This window comes from Chelonus insularis, unplaced genomic scaffold (assembly GCF_013357705.1).
Source record: "Chelonus insularis isolate UGA/USDA-ARS -01 unplaced genomic scaffold, ASM1335770v1 contig_88_pilon, whole genome shotgun sequence".
Classification (NCBI taxonomy): domain Eukaryota; kingdom Metazoa; phylum Arthropoda; class Insecta; order Hymenoptera; family Braconidae; genus Chelonus; species Chelonus insularis.
This window is the reverse complement of record NW_023276776.1, coordinates 3921280-3939029: the sequence shown is the minus strand read 5'-3', so window position 1 is coordinate 3939029 and position 17750 is coordinate 3921280. Positions and strand designations below refer to the sequence as shown.

Genomic DNA, 17750 nt, shown 5'->3' with positions numbered 1-17750 from the left:
AAACAATTTTTTGTCTTTTTGAATAATCAAAACAATGTATCTTAAAAAATCAATTAATTAAATTCACAAGATGAATTAGCAGTTGAAAATTTATAAATACTTATAATGAATATTTATTATATTTATTAATTTTTTGTGTGCAATATAAATTGATAAGAAATAAATAATTGCGAAATTCCATTACCAGCAGAAGATATTTAATGAATGTATTGGCATCGAATGACATTTTCTGTCATTTGTAAATATGTAAAGTATCTGCACGGCAAAATTACTACATAACAGTGTGAATAAAACTTGATATACTCATTAAATACATATATACAAATAACACAAGTAACATTACAACTACACATCTTGTTCACCCCACCATTTCCTATTCGTTACCTTACAGCTTCAGCTACCACCGTTATCTCGTAAGACGATAACTCCGTTTCTAAAGTTTTAGATAATTATACTTAGTACGTTCTTTACTATTTAAAAACATCATAATTGATGTGCTAAATCAATATAATGACGTCAATTTAATTTTTTCTTATCGTTTTTCCTTTCTAGCTTCGTGCCGTTACCATAGTGTTTACGAACGTCTTGCGGAGTGCGAATTGTTATACAAAGTGCCTTAGATTAATCACAAATATTTGATAGATAATTGGATTAAATTGTCATCAAGTATTTGGTGGAAACTTTATAAGGTAAACATTAATCTAATGAATTATTCGTCAATAAAAAATTGTACCAATGTGACCTACATAAAAGATTAAATGGTTTATCACACGATAGGAAAGGTTACAACAAACACATGACGAACGCGCTGCCACCTGACGTCGACGCTTTTGCTTCCAATGGAAAGTCTGGTATCGAAACGATAACAATTAATAAGAAAAAAATTAATAATTAAACTCGAATATAAGGTCAATAGCATAGTTTATTGAAAAATCAAGCTATCAAGAAATTTTTCGAGGTTAGTTGTCAAGAATTAGTGGAATACCTAAATTGTTTTTCGATAGATTTTTCTGTAATGTAATTGACAGTGAGCTTCTTTAGCAATACGAACTTCTTAATACTTACAAAAAAAATTAATATACAAGGTCATAATTGTTCGATTTCATCATATAATTTTCTAGAACTGAGGAAATATCATAAAGGATAAGCATACATTCGTGCAACCATGCAGTATTCATATGTGTTTGTTCTAGATTAACACGTGGGTTATAAGTAAGAAAAATACAAGTATGTAGTATCTTTGCTTTTCGATTACTTTGATTACTTGATTATAATATTCTACGTTTTTACTTGAAATTTTCTAAAATATAGTTAACGTTATATAAGATATTACTCTCACAATCATAAGTCTCGAATTTACACTCTTCATGTGTGTTTTATGATGAATTACTGCGCGCGCTTTTTAAATCACGTGCGTTTGGAATGACATACATTGACGACATTAGAGTAAAGGAGTAGAAGAGGAAAATGAAATGATTAAAATTATATATTTACTGAATGAAATATCATTTAGATATTCATAGATATTTATTCAAATAATTTTCAATTTTCTTGATTAACGATTTAGGAATTTTCATGCTAAAGTGAAGTTAAACAATTAAAAAAAAAACCTGGTATTTTATTTTTTATGTTTTCAATGCTAGAAAAATTAGAATAAAGTTATGACTACTGTTTTATATATTGAAGCATTGCTTTTTACTATTTTTAACTTGAAAATTTATTTTTGATTTTTTTCATGACTCATTTGCATCATGAAGCATCACCATTTGAGTTGATTTTTTCTTACTTTGATATTAATTGATTATTAATGCATTAAAATATTAGAATGATAAGCTTCAATTACAATTTATTAGTTAAATCTCTCATTAATCAGCCATTTTACATCAATGAAATAACTACCAACCATTTAGATTTTCTTTTGTATGAAATAATCCTTATATTATGGTATATTCTTAAGATTGCCGCTTAACAATTGCGCCTAACTCTGACAAATGATTTGACCGTGGCCCAACTTAATCGTAATAAAGATTCGTAATAGGTAATGACGTGTATATCTTTGAAGATAAATCTTTTTTCAATAAATATCTATTTTCTTGATAATATCAATTTTAATAGTATCTTGAAAGTATTCAATCAGAATAAATTGATGTTACTAACAATTAAAATAGGATTTAAAATAATTTTGTTATAATAATGCACAATAAGTAAGCTAAGAAATTAAAATGATAAGAGTCAAATGAAGGCAGCATTTTTCAGGCTAATTGAGGACTCAAATGCAGTGACACAATAAAGATGACATCAGTTAAAGAAAAGAAGCGACGATTGATGTCTGAAAATGCTGAAGCAACCCTTGATAAGCCAAAAATTGTTTTAAAACCAGTTGTGGGAGATGAATTCTCAGACAATATAAATATTACTAAAGCTTTTGCAGGAATTTTGAAAGATAAAAAAAATACAGCTACTGCAATCAAGAGTTTAACAACTATTTTACCATTACCTGGATACTTCAAACGATGTTCTAATGGTAAATTACTTCTCACCTTTTTTAATGACCAATCAAATCAAGACAAAGGTCATTATTTATCATTCACTTCACAAGAAGATTTGAAAAAATATTTAATTGATCATGAATTTAACCTAGAACTATTAAAACATGATTTTTTAATTGTGACTGTGCCTAAAAATGCACCAAAAACAAAGATTCAAGCTAAAAAGGCATCACACTATTGGCCAGTTAATTTTCATCCTGATCTTCATATAGAGGAATTGTTAAGTGGAGATTTTTTTAATTCAGCTCAACTTGAAATTATTGAAGCATGTATGAAAGTTTGCATTGAATCAGCAAGACGAGAATCTATTGGGAATGATAATTGTAATGGAAGTACGGTGATATTCAATCCTAATGACGGTAGCGTTGGTCGAATTATTGCAGTAGCTGCTTCAAGATTAAACGAACATCCTTTATGGCACTCAGCAATGCTTGCAGTGGATCTTGTAGCTAAAATGCGAGGTAGAGGAGCATGGAAACTAATTACAAAAGATAATTCTGATGATTTTTCTCAAAATTTATCTGTTGATTATCACAAGAGAAAATTAGAGTGTCAACAAAATCCTTTATGTTATCCTGAATGCTTAAACTCAATAGATATTCCTATTTTCACACAAACTGCTGACATTAAGTCATCAATCAAATATAATAATGATAACAACGATACAGATTGCTCCTATTTGTGTACAAGTTATTGGGCATTTTTATTACAAGAACCGTGTCCTTTATGTGCAATGGCTTTATTGCATTCAAGAGTTTCAATGATTTTTTATGGAGCTTCAAATAAATCTCGTGGAGTTCTAGGGAGCAAGTCTTTGCTTCATACATTGGCTGGATTAAATCATCGTTATAAAGTCTGGTCTAGTGTCCTCGAGGATGATTGTATGAGAATTGTACTCGAAATTTCTCAACGCAGCAATAAAATTATTTAGAAAAATTTGTGTGGTGTCCAGAATGAATGGTAGTTATGAATGTACAGTACAAATCACATAAATGATTCAATGTTAGCTAAAATTGTAGTTAACTGATCTAAATATTAAGAACGATGATGTTCTACGCAGGGACTGAATAATCTTTATCATATTTTTATTACGTTGTTGATTCTTTCTGGAGATAATGTTATTTTGATATTATTAAGCATATGTGTCACGAATAAAAGGTTAAAAAAAATTAAATATTTTTTTAATTACAATAGAATTTTGAATTGGTTTTAAAAACTTTTATCATTTTATCTGATAAATTCCTTCAACGAACTAGATTCCATTATTTTATTATTTTTTCTAATAATAAAACAAAGTAAGTAATACCTGCGGATTATCATTTTCAACAATTATTCATCAATTAGTAAATTTGGTCAATGATTATAATGATAAAAATACGTGAGGTAGGAAATGTTTAAAAAACTATTTAATTTGAATGAATGTTAATATGTTGAAAAACGTTTTACAATATATTTGATGATTAAATTTTTTTGAGGCACATTACAATATTTTATAAAACCTCTATTTATATAAATTCAAATTAAAATTATTGTTCAGAGTAAAAAAAATTGAACGCCAAGCCTATGATGTATCTGATCAATTCTAATGGCAAACCTCATCTATTCAGCATCTACTTCCTGTGTAACCGATTAAATTGTATCAGAATTATTTACGTTTAAATGGCAATGTTAGTTTTTGGTAGATTTAATACATGATTATATATAACATGTCGATTTTTTCATTAACACTGGTATCATGCTTGTCAACTGAAATAAATCATTCAAGGATAAATTCTATTTAAGGGAAAAAATGGTTAGTTTTTTATTTAAACGATATTTTAATGTTAGTTAAAGTTCAAACAAACGTTGGAAGTTTTTTCTTAAATTGATCATTTTATTTTAGTGTCTTCAATTGACATCCAAGCATTTTATTCAATAAAAATCATTTCAACAGTTTATATAATTTTTTTGTACTTAAATAATTTCTGTTCATAAATCTATGTTATATAATAGTGAAATAAATGTTAAAAAACTAATTAAATTATTTTATAAAATATACAATAAGTTAAATACTTCATGAATTATGAGAAATAATTTAATATTTTGATAAAAACTGATCTTTTATATAGAAAAATAATTTTTTTTTAGTTATCGTCATAAATTGAAGTTGATATCATTTATTTCTTCAAAAAATCTTTCCATCTTTCAAAAAATACAGGGAATTTAATCGTTTACATTTTTCTTACGTTAGTTTAGGATTTAGAAAAGTTTTATTGTATGTTGAATTTTGGTTATGATAAAACCAAAAAACCTCATAAAATTCGTCGTTAATAAGTTTTCAGAATAATTTTTTTATTTTTCAGATTAACTTGGCTATCAAATAATTGAAAATTGAGCATCCTCGTGTGGTATTCCTTGAAGAAGATATAGATTTTGAAAAAAACAATGAATCCTGAGTGAAATTAATTGACGCAAAGATTCCGAGTGATTTCTTATTGGCCAGACGGTTAATCCCCTGACTTCTAAGATCCAAACGCTGCACCACTACAACGAGTTTCCGTCATTCTTGTCGTCATTTAGACGATCGCCTCCTTCATCACAGCTATTCTCTGTGTGTCTCTTCATCACCAACACTGTTAACGTTACATCGTTAACTCTAATACTCCACCGAGTTATTCACTTAAAAACAGTTGATAGTATAAGCTTCAAAAGATCGGATATCTCAGTTCCGATCTCTCATTTTCATAGTTAAAATTCAAGAAGTGAAAGTCTATTTGAAATCAAAAAATACTCACCATTTATCAGATAACGCTAAAGCTATCCATTTTGAAACATCAAATTAGCCCCGAGTGAGTCTTTAGAACTAACGGTGATAGTTATCATACTCACTTAGAATTAAGACGTGGCTCAATAGATTGTCTTGGAAAGCCAGTTTTCATAAATCGAACCATATACAAAGTCATTTCCAATATTTTCTTCTGAAAAGACACATTGAAGCTCTACTGCAGTAAATAACGGAACGATTGAAAGGATAATTTATCGGTGAAGTTTCGAAACAAATAAATTTATTGGGTGGTTGCAACATAAGTGAACATTTTTTTGAAAATAATATCAGTTATTTTATCACTATGGAGAGAAGAATTTTGAAAATGTTGTGACTACGTGGCAAGCACCAAGGCCTTCGTCGCCAACCAAGACACTATCAAGTGTGTGAATGGTCGTATAAAAAGAAATATAAAAAAGGTAAAATAAACAAGTTCATAAGAAAAATTGACGTTAAATATAAACAATATACAAGCTGCTAACTTGTTGAATTTCCAAGAAATCATTTGGTGCTTGTGAATTACAAAGGGAGTGTTTATTTCAATCATTAGTCACTGTTGATAATTAAAATTTGTGGAATAGTTGGAGTTATATTAATTGAAGAAAAAATAATTGTTCGATATATAAAGGCTTCAAAAAAGTCTGTTACAAATAATATACAATTGGGTATCGTAAGAAAGTGAAAGATAGAAAAATTTCCATTTTCGAAGAAAGTGATTGAAAAATAAAAGAAAAAATTAACTTCAATTAATTATAAATAATATTTGATCAAAAGAAACACAAAATGCGATACAACCGAGGTTCTACAATGATGTTTCAAGATGCATTTGTTGTTTTTTCACGTTTCCTATCGCTGAAATCACGGGGATGTGCACTATTGGAAACACACCGACAGCGTGAAACGACTGGTATTAAGAAATTGTACAATAGTTTCTTTGTCATGTTTTAAAGACGAGTTAACTTTTAAAAAACTCGTAGCTGTCATTTGAATTTTAATTGACATTTTCCTAGTTGAAGAAAATAATTAGCATCCACATTGCAATTAGTGTGTGATGAGTCGAGAAGTATATCATTTCAGAATATATCTTTGTAGAGAAGAAAATTTTTAAAGGGTTACACGTTCAGTTAACTGTGCTATTTACAACTTAAAAGTGACAAAAATAATATTTTCTAGAAATCATTAAATAGAAAAAAACAAGATTACAGACTTGAATGAGTTTAAAATGATAAGTTAAAGCAGCCAAATTGTAAAGAAAACAACAAACTATTGGAGTAAAATGCAATAAAGGAAACATTCAAGATACTTGGGATTATGAACTTTGGATTCTGGCTGATATTGAAACTGTTTTCTCTTATGCATTTTGATCGAATTGTCAGTAAATTTTATTTTGCTTTATTAGTTTGAAATTCATAGCAATTATTGATTAAGAGAGAAAGGTTTAAAAAATAAAAGTATTGTTAAGGAGGAGTGTCATTGTCCTGAATTTGTTAGAATGGAGTTACAAGAGACCGGCACAGACACACTGAACGAAACGATGTGGCTTGATCAGTCACCATCACCATCGTATCAACAATTATCACCGCCTGTTCAACAGGGCGGACGCAACGTCGTTGCTACTCAACAAGTATGTTTAATATTATGATTTATGTTCATCAATATGTCAATGGAATTTTATAGTTCTTTCAACTTATTTCACTAAAAACTAATTAAAAATCAAATTAAACCATTTTGGTACCGAAATATTGTAATAATCCAAGCAACTTATCACCATTTCATATCTTTTATTCATCATACTTTTATTAAAAATGATTGAGAGCTGGAAAATACTCATTTAAGCTGAACAATTTATTATTAATTGTGTTTTCATATTCTGTTTGATCTATAAGATATCCATAAGCCGTGGATGCAATTTGATGTCCCCGAAATAAGTTAAATGTTTCTTATAGATTGTGAGGTGAAGAATCCAAATTCATTGGTTATTTATTTCTAAAGTTACCAATTTTTTTATTATAAACAATTTAAATTATTAAATGCAATTTCTCATAGATGAGTCGTAAATCGCATTCAACCGTTTAAATTGATTATAATAAAAAAATTGGTAACTTTAGAAAAAAATAACCAATGAATTTGGATTCCTCACCTCAAAATTTATAAGCAACAGTCAATTTATCTTGAAAATATCAAATTACATCCACGGCTTATGGATGGCCCATGGATCAATTTAAAAAATCAGTCAAATTAGTTTAACTTAAAATTCACACTGAATTGTTTTCAAGCAGACATTTCTAAGCTGAATGAGAGATATAAATGCGTCATAATATATAAAACTGCTCGATTAAAACTTAAATCCATTCTGTATTTTAATTAATGATAAAAATTTTCAGATATCTATGGGTTATCAAATACCAGATGGAGCAATTTTGTGGCATGAAAAACATGAATCGCCAAGAAATTCACCCGACTCTAATGATCCTTTACAAGCTAATGCTGATACTCGTGAAAATTCTCCGTCTGGAGGGGAGCCATCAACATCATATCATCAATATTTAAATAATCGTAAACGACGATCCAATGAGAATAATCAAATTAATGATTTGGATAGAAAATACATCAAAAGAGATGGTAAATTGTTTATATTAGAATGTCCTTATAAGTTTATGATTATAATTTTGTTCGATTGATTCTGAAGATAGTAGTAAGCAAGGACAACAGCAGAAAAAGATGAAACACATTGTGAAGCTTCAAATGTCGGGTCAATTGTTAATTTCCTCGAGACGATCACGTGTTTCCACCATCAGAGATCGTAGTCCCGACGCAAATTTGTGCGACAACTAAATTCATTCGTTGTTATACACAGACACATATCTTCATCAGCTGTTATTGTGTAGATTTCAGTATTAGAGTAGGGATATCAACAGCATCAACCACGACCCTGCCTTCTTGTCTTATTTTGCTTAATGAAAATTGTTGTCTTCCTATTCATATAATATTATGTGTCGTATCATAGAATTTCAAGACAAAGAATTGGAGCCACATTTATGAACCACTGGATGACCTTGTTGATGTGTGGTTTCGATTTATCTTCGTAAATAATAGTTTTTTTTAATACTCATTTCTTACGTTTTATCTTGGCTAATAAAAAAAAACTATCTTCTATTTAACTAAAACATGTTGTAATAAGAGGAAGTATTGTATTTATATTTTAGGTTATTTAAACCCCACAAGTTACATGATATTGAAATTTAGATTGTCATGTAACTAATACTTAAAAAATAGTAATAGATAACTGTTTGAAAATATTTAACTTTGGTAAAACATAAAACTGATAAAAACTTGACATAAAATCAAATGTTTACTTTCCTATGCTTTACCATGTAAAATGTAAACGAGGACTGGAATCTAAAAATAAAATCAATGTGAAATAGTAACAAAATTATATTAGCCAAGATTATTAGTACACATTACATTATTTTTTTCTACAGATTTAAATGAAATTTTATTATAGGATGTAATGATGTCGGTCTAGATCAAACTTGTAATCCTTTATATTATGGATTATAGTAGAATGTCTTAAGAGAAAACTTTTCCCTTGATCTGGGCTTGAAAATACTACAAACCACTGTAAAAAACTTTACAGTAGAAAGTCCAATATCGAACTAGTTCGAACTTGAATTCGATTATAAGTTTTTAAGTCAATTATTTTTTTTAAAATTAATTATGAATATTTAATCCACGTTCAAAACATTTTTAAGAAAAATGAAAATGCATAAAGAAAAATAAAACTTTCTACTGTGGTTTATTGTATTTTCAGGTCCAGATCAATGAGAAATTTTTTCTCTCTTGTACAACAAGCCCAAAACAGAATTTACTATAGTCCGTAGCAGAATTTTATAATGACCAAAGAGTTTTGTAACTTCTTTTTTATCAAATTTACTGGAACTTTGAAAATAGTCTGCTAGTACTACAAATCTTTTTTTAGCAATAATTTTTCTGTGTATAAACTTTCATTTTATCAATAACGATATGAAAATATTACTTACTGATGTAAAAATATTATTGATAAAATAAAATGATGGACCATTTTAAACTTTCATTCTAGTTTATAGCATGCAAAATCGTCTACAAATTTTTGGATCAATTTCAGTGTACTAAAACAATTTACTATGAAAATTAAATCATCAAGTTGGAAATAAGCCATTTAGTTAAAAAATAATTATCTTAAAATTCTACAAAATCGAATATAGCATAAAAAAAGTGAATCATGTGTTACATTGAGTAGTAGAGTTTAACGAATTTTTTATAGATATATCCTGTTTTCAAAAGAAAATTTACTAGAGAAATACCCATCTTATACTTTATGAACACTTAATTAATTATAGTGATTTACGTTAAAATTAAATGAGTCTTGAAACTACATTTAAATGTATATTTTTAGGTTCAGTTGGCAGTAATGTTTCATCTCAAGGATGGTCTTCAAAACAAGTGGAGGAATTTGCTGAACATTTGGTAGCAGATTTTGATGGATCGTTATCTGCAATAGCAGCAAATGACCTTGTCAATGCTGTTGCATCTTATAATATGAGGTAAGGATGAGATTTCTAATACAGTAAAAAATTTATTACAGATTGGATTTGATTAGTTACATTGATGCAACAGTAGCCACCAAAATACTCGTAAAGAATGTTTACAAACAAATAAATAATATGGAAGTGATAAAAAACACATAAGCAATTGAGTATATATATTTAATTGAAGTTTGATTGTAAAAAAATTAATGAAATATTAGTAAGTATGTCAAATTTCAGGCTGGATAAAATAAGCATGCGCTTTCGACATTAAAGATTGAAAAAAATTAACTACAAGTTAAATTCAATTACGTAATGATAGATGCGGATAACGTAAAATGATGAATTAATCATTATTAAGTGTAGATTACTCTCCATACAAAAATTCATATCTCGTTTAGTTCGGTTATGCTGCTCTTATACTCATGTATTCCATGTAGGATGATATTATATTCTTCTTGAGAAGAGTTGAAACCATTTAACCATCTGTATGTTAAATTTACACCGCTATATATTGTTGTTAATAAATCACGGTTTTCAATTTGAAAAGATAAATTTAATTATCATTATTTAATCGTGTTCTCATAAACTCAATATTATGAAAAATAGTTAAATCGAATTGTAACCATTAGGTACAGTCAATTGCTCCACATTTTTAGACTGTTTATCTGAACTATTAAATGAAATGTAAGTATTTCAGTGTTAATCAACAGAATTTTTAAATAACATAACTAAAAATGCACGCGAAAGCTAGGTAATCGTAAAAAATCATTATCAGCAGATATAGATAGCTTTGTCGCATTTGTTCGCTAAATTCAGGGTTGTTTCAGCGAAGCTTTACTGGCGTTGCCCTCACTGACTGTCTTCAAACAGGAAGCTCCGTCGCCAGAAAATCAAATCAACAATTCAAAGTGAGTGCATAATCTTCGCATCGGTCTTACCTCACTTGATTTTCTCTACTTTAGTCATAATAGTAAAGTAATAAAATATAATGAGAATGAAGAACATACTAAAGAGCTTGGAACAATCTTCTTTTACGGAATGGATTATTAGTGTAGTTTATATATCAAGATTCTGCATGAAACCGGTCTCAACCCAACATGTTCGTAGCGTTTATCATGATAAAAACGTTATCTCATTGCCTTGTTTTATGCGTATGTCATGGCTCTTTGAATTCTGATGTTTCTTCAACTTCCGAAACTTACATATTAGTTATGAATATACTCGTACAGAGTTAACGCCGTTACTTTGTGCTATCATTTCATTAATTGAAAATGAGAAACTCAGCAGAGAATACACCAACTTCTTTGGGTTCATTATTTAGTTTCCTGTATTACACTTATACTTTTTATTCTGTTTTTTTCTTATCATTTATATTAATATAATTTCTAGTTTTGCTGTAAATATTGATGAATGTGGAATTACACTAGTAGTAGTTTATAACAAGTTCTTCATTTCCATATGACGTATTTGTGTATTAAATGTTTTTATGTACCATAATATTTTCGTTAAAGCCTAGTAGTAAGTACATAAGATGAGACTAAACAATAATTATTCAGTTAAAAAATAATATATTAGTATTCAATAAAAAATTTACTATTAGAGTGGAAATAATCTATTACTAATTTAGAATTTATAATCTAAGAATCTTTTCTGCAGCATATATTATAATAAATCAATGCTGATAATTTTTAGATACTCATTATTTATATTTTTCTTTTATGTTTATTCACTTTATCTTAACAAAGTTTGTATTAATTCATACAGTCAATAATTATAGCAAAACTACTAATTTTGTTTAGAAGAATCAAATTTTTTCTGTTCTTAATATATTTTCTTGTTAATGTTTTTTTCTAAAAATTAATTATTTATATATTTATGATTTATTGTTTTCTTTTTCAGTTTAAATCATGTATCTCAAAGAAATATAAATGGTTCATTTCAAAATGGTGGGAACATTGGTCTTTTAGTTGAACCTGATAGTAACAATAATAACAACACAACTGGTAATAATGTTTCAACAACAACAGCTTCTACAAACAATATTGACAGAGAGAATCATCATACCACAGCTTCAGGACTAAATTCTCGAAATATTAGCAACAATGGAAAAGGGCAGATGACACCATATAATTTTCATCAATTATTATATTCAAATAATGAAGAATTTTCTTCTTCATCCTCGGGCAATCACGTTTCATCATCTCAACAAGAATCTGAATTCAATGGAGATACACGGTATGTTTTAATAATTATATTTTCTCAAACAGTTAAAATTAAATGATTTGTTTAAATGAAAAATTGTTTTTTATAGATTTCAATATGTCCTCGGCGCAGCGACAAGTATGGCGATAAAATTGACTGAAGAAACTTTAACATATTTAAATCAGGGCCAGCCTTATGAATTAAAATTAAAAAAGCTTGGAGATTTGTCTGCATACAGAGGAAGAATACTCAAGGTGAAATAATCTATTTGCTTTATAAGCATATTTATATGACAAAATATTTGCTTCTTCAACTAGTTAGTATTATTATCATTCTATTGTTAAAATTAAGATCATAGAATGAGAACTAACTAGTTTGAAGTGCGTTTCATTTTATAAATTCATTAAGAATTAAATAATATTATAATAATAGAGCCATATATGTATATTTTTTTTTTAGTCTACCATAAAAATATGCTTCCATGAAAGAAGACTGCAATACACAGAACGTGAGCAAATGATGGCTTGGCAACGTGCACGACCTGGTGAGCGATTGTTAGAAGTTGATGTGCCTTTGAGTTATGGAATGTTGGAAGTTAGTCAAAATTCTTTACCAAAAAATACTGTTGAAATTACGTGGGATCCAACCAAAGAAGCCAATGTTTATATCAAGGTTAAGATTATTTTTTTTATTAATCACATCAATGATATTACATTTATTTTTTTCGGTTTTTATAATATATTTTCATGGAAAAAAAAATTATTTTCAGATCAATTGTATCAGTACTGAATTTACAGCAAAAAAACATGGTGGAGAAAAAGGTGTTCCATTTAGAATACAAGTAGAAACACGTTTGTGTAGTGGCCTACGTCTCCATGCTGCTTCTTGTCAAATAAAGGTTTTCAAATTGAAAGGTGCTGATCGTAAACATAAACAAGATCAAGAAAAGATACGTCGAAAGCCACTCGAAAAACAGGAGTTGTATCAATCAAGTTGTGAATGTACAGTTCTTACTGATGTAAGTAAAATAATAAACTTCTAGTTTTGCTATCCTTTTCATAGAAAATTACAATATTTAATTTAGTTCTACAAAATTTTTAGTAGGCATACTGTGTTATCTAGATATTAAATGAATACTAATGTTCATAGTTAAGTATAATTGATAAAAATATTTTTCTTAATATACCAAAAAAGCTGTTTTAAATCAATGAAGAACGAAATTAAACAATAGAGAATTCATTCTTATCAGATTTCATCGTGAACGTTCCACCTGAAATGATAATATTAATATATTTTTCTAATCATACAATTAGACGATTTCTAAAATTTTATTTTTAGTGGTAGGTCAATTGTGTTTTTTTGAATTATTTCAATTTTTCAAGCACAATACAACTTATATTTATTATTCAATGAATCATCAGTTATTTTTATCATCAAAGCTCAATAAAAAATTATTTTTATTCATTTTCTAGGTTCCATTAAATTTATTACCACCGTCCAGTCCAAAATTACGGAATTCCCAAAGTCCATTCATCGCTAGTGACATAATGTAAGTCAAAATATTTTGTTAATTTTATTATAAAACTTCAGTTTCAAATTGCGTACTGAAAATACCAATAAATTATGTAAATGTATAATTGTGGTATAATTGTCAAGAATTAAAATGAAGAAAAGAGCGAAAGTATTTAAAATTCAGACCTAGTTTTACTAATTTATTTCAATTAGTTCTAATGAGAATATTTTGAAGTTGTACTATGGAAAGAGTTAAATTAGTAATATTAACAAATAATATAGTCATATTATCACTTGAGAATGTTGGCAATTGAATCCACATATTGTCCTAGCATTCAAGTTTTCGTTGGGTTGATTTTAGTCGGTTAAATTGCAAATATCCAGCGTAGTTCCGTTGATTAACAAAGTAGAAGAGGGGCAAGAGAGTTGACGAAGAGAGGGAAAATTGACGTAATAACATGAAGAACCAACCAGAATTCACAGAAGGCGAATGTGGAGTAGTAGAGGACGACTAACATTTCTCGTTGATTCGCAAACGCTTTAGCCGAGCCTCTGAACCGGCTAAAACTGGCACAATCCAGAATCTACAATCTGACCATAGTGTGGCTTCGTGTCGGAATCATTTTGAAGCCTCTGGCCAACGCCCGGGGACTTAACTTAGAGTGGACAATTGAACCTATCGTTATTTTGAGTTTATTCATACGACCATCAACTGGAACTAACTAGCTAAATCCAAAGCTTACGCAATAATTTATTTCGTTGTCGTTAACGGAACAGACATTGATAGAAACTTAAGTTGATTGTAGAGAGGCAGCACGAGTAAGAGAGCAAACGAATAAGACATTCGAAGTTTCAAAAAAGAAGTTCATCAGTACTCACGCATCTATCAAAGCTGAACATTGATCTTTTACTGTAAATTTGTTTTAAAGAACACCTGAAGATTTTTCCATTTATATTTTTCACTAAATTGTAATAATTTGGCATTGTAATAGAACGATTAAAAAACGCAGTCATGATTTATCGTTAGAATATTCTTTGTTGATTCCTGTGAATCAATGTTACAGTGTTTTTGTTCATAAATAATACAGTGATTATAATTGTTTCAAGTATTTATTCGCTATTGAATTTATATATATATATATATATATATATATATATATACATATATTTATATATTGTGATACAGAGATCCGACTATAAACATTGACGTAATACTAATTGGATTGTAATTGGAATGATCACTTTTATTGTACCTGTGTTTTATCTTTTGGAGCAGAAAAAATACAAGCTCCTTACATTGTCAAGCAGCGTATTTCATAATTTAATCATTATTTTGCAAAAGTTGATGAAAATTCAGTTATCCATGGAAATGTTTGTTATTAGTTACTGTCAATATAATTTGGGTAACTTCAACATGATGTTAGAAACAAATAAATTAATTCCAGGAAAGGCTCGTTTTTTAAGATGACGAGCAGCCTGATCATCGGTGTCCCGATGTTAAAAATTTGTGTTAATCATCATTAAAGAAGAAACAAAAACTCAAAAGATAATTCGATATAAAACAAAAAATTTGTTATTTATCGTAATAATCAATAAATTGAGCTTCATTTCAAATTAGCATTTTATAAAATGCCTCAGAATTTGCCAATTTGGATATTCGTTGAGGGACGTTCAGTTCCTATGATTTTGGTATATATTCTTGAGCAAGAGACAAAAGTTGGCCAGAGTGGTGGAGTAAAAATCAAAATAGTAGCAAAATTATTACATACCCTATTTTGTAATAATACACCGATAAACATTTCTGTTCGTAATTCTTTAATGAATTTATTATCAAGAAAACGACATATGTTAAAGAGAATTACAAACATCTCAAGTAATAATGGAAATCGAAGACGAGAAAATCAAAAGAACCTTGTGAACAGAATTCAGATGATAAAAAAAAATTTAATGTAAGAATGTGATCATTATTATTTGTTTTTATTCAATTTTATTTTTTCATTTTCATTTGTTAATTAACTAAATAATAAATGCTCACTTTATTTTATCTTTTAAGTCTTAAAGTATTTCCAATTATATTTTTTTAATTTAATCTTCTTAAAATAGCTCACTGATTGTCAGAGATCACTCCCAATCTTCAATAAAAATCAGTCATAAAGATAATCATGACGATTTGACGAATTGTATTAACTGGGAGATGTTTATTTTTAGATAGTATTATTCGGTGTAAACATAATCATTACATACAACAGTAATAATAATATACAAAACGTTCCATAAAAATTATAATTACATGTATTGCATTTTTTTATTTTTGCAGTTTAACCCAGAATATTAGAAACCCTGGTGGTGGTGGATCTCCTTCAGATTCTGGACAAGAAGATACCAGTGAAGGATCACCTCAAATGCCGAGATTACAATCTCCTCAAGCTGTTCTTCCAGATCAGACATCTAATCTTGATGTCAATATTACTGGAGGTTTATTTGAACTTCCAGAAAACGCCAATCCAATTCAAACAAGTGCTTGGTTACGTGCTAATGGCTTCCAAAGTTTAGAAGCAACTTTTAGAGATTATTCTGCAAGTGATTTTCGTCATCTTACACGAAATGATTTGATTGAAATTTGTGGTTTAGTAAAAGGTATTCAGCTGTACAATAGAATAAAATCAAGACCTTTGGCACCTCTACGAACATTGTATTTTGCTGTTGAGAATAATGACTCTCCAGTATGGAAAATTGTATATCTTCACAATCTAACAAGTGAAGCTCTTACAACTGAACTACTCAGCAAATTTAATCTTCCTCAAGACCGTTTACATTCCATTTGGGTTCAAGGACCTCGGAGTATTCGCATTCTGATTTGCAATGAGATTGTGGAAAACATGAAGGAAGAAAACTTGTATTTAATTGAAATTATTAAAGGTAATTTCACAAGTGTTTTTTATTGATGGCCTACATATTTTTAATTTCTCTTCAGATAATTAATTTATTACCATTTATATTTTTTATTTATTAATCAATAGGTATTCTAAAAATAAACATTTATTGGATGTTATTAAACTTTTTAGTATTTGTTGTTAATAGAAATTTTTTTAACATTACAGATTCGCCGAATGATCGTTATAAACTTCTTCTAAAACCATTTTCTCATGGATAAATTTCAAAATGGGCTAAAGAATGAAAGGAGATTAATCAAAAAGGACGTGATTGAGTAGATATTCAGGAATAATTTACATCAACTATTCTTCTGATATTTTTATATAACAACATCTGTCAATATTGTATTATCAACTATTTTTCTATCACGGTTTAACTCAATATCGGTTGACAGTTGTACTGTATTTTTATCATGAAGATTTTACAGTCAATACGTAGATTGATGAATTTTAATTGACAACTAAATAGAATGTAATGAAAAAAAATGATTACTTTGTAATTGTTTTAAAGGCAGAAAAACAAATCTAGATATGCATTCGAATGAATATTATTAATTTTAATTTCTTGTTATTTTTATTGATTCTTTGGATCGCAAGTAATCAAAATATTTTTAGAATAATAAGAGTTTACTAATTATCATTATTATTTCTTTAATTATAACTGTAATTGTAATTGCTAGAATTATGGAAATCACCAATATTTTTATTGCTATTGATAACAATAGCAATAATTGTATTGTTGTTATTATAATGTAATGTCTATTTACAGATTTACGTTGTTAATAGTTTTAGAATGACCTTGAGCCAATAAGAGATTCATTTAAAATAATTATTGTACTGTACGATTAATTGTAAATTTATAATTACATATCTTATCTATGATGAATTGTTTAGTATTAGATTTTCCGAATTTTCATTTAATTCATTAATAATACAAGTAATTTTATTTTTATTCTTATATATTACTTTTATTAGCAGAAAGAAAAAGTTTTTGAATGAGAAACGAAATGATTGGAAATATTTTTCAGCATGTGGGTAGCTAATAGTAAATCTTTAGTTTCAAATAAATTTAATGAAAATTGACTACAGTCATACTATTTTTTTAAAGAAAACTTTATAGATTTGTTATTCAAATGTATTAATTAAATGATATATTTTATAATTATAAATAGCAGAAAATTTT

The 17750-nt window shown here is 28.1% G+C and overlaps 2 protein-coding genes across 10 annotated transcripts; both read left to right on the top strand.

Annotated features, from left to right (window-relative positions):
• Positions 1–154: 154 nt before the first annotated feature.
• Positions 155–5331, top strand: LOC118071603 (probable inactive tRNA-specific adenosine deaminase-like protein 3). Of its 8 annotated transcripts, XM_035090811.1 has the most exons (5): positions 155–458; positions 553–689; positions 778–958; positions 1122–1227; positions 2257–3692. In XM_035090811.1, the coding sequence occupies exon 5, from the start codon at positions 2293–2295 to the stop codon at positions 3478–3480; it is 1188 nt and encodes a 395-aa protein (XP_034946702.1). In that variant the 5' UTR covers positions 155–458; positions 553–689; positions 778–958; positions 1122–1227; positions 2257–2292; the 3' UTR covers positions 3481–3692. The 8 variants fall into 8 exon arrangements, 5 of the variants coding, with proteins under 5 accessions (XP_034946702.1, XP_034946701.1, XP_034946703.1 ...); XR_004690923.1 differs by lacking the exons at positions 1122–1227; positions 2257–3692 and adding an exon at positions 4892–4999; XM_035090810.1 differs by lacking the exon at positions 1122–1227.
• Positions 5332–6296: 965 nt separating this feature from the next.
• Positions 6297–17737, top strand: LOC118071602 (transcription factor CP2-like protein 1). Of its 2 annotated transcripts, XM_035090807.1 has the most exons (11): positions 6297–6976; positions 7737–7974; positions 9788–9935; positions 10748–10828; positions 11820–12155; positions 12232–12376; positions 12582–12794; positions 12892–13140; positions 13595–13671; positions 15952–16553; positions 16736–17737. In XM_035090807.1, exons 1-11 carry the CDS (start codon positions 6845–6847, stop codon positions 16786–16788), a joined length of 2274 nt encoding a protein of 757 aa, XP_034946698.1. In that variant the 5' UTR covers positions 6297–6844; the 3' UTR covers positions 16789–17737. The 2 variants fall into 2 exon arrangements, with proteins under 2 accessions (XP_034946698.1, XP_034946700.1); XM_035090809.1 differs by lacking the exon at positions 10748–10828.
• The last annotated feature ends 13 nt before the right edge of the window (positions 17738–17750 follow it).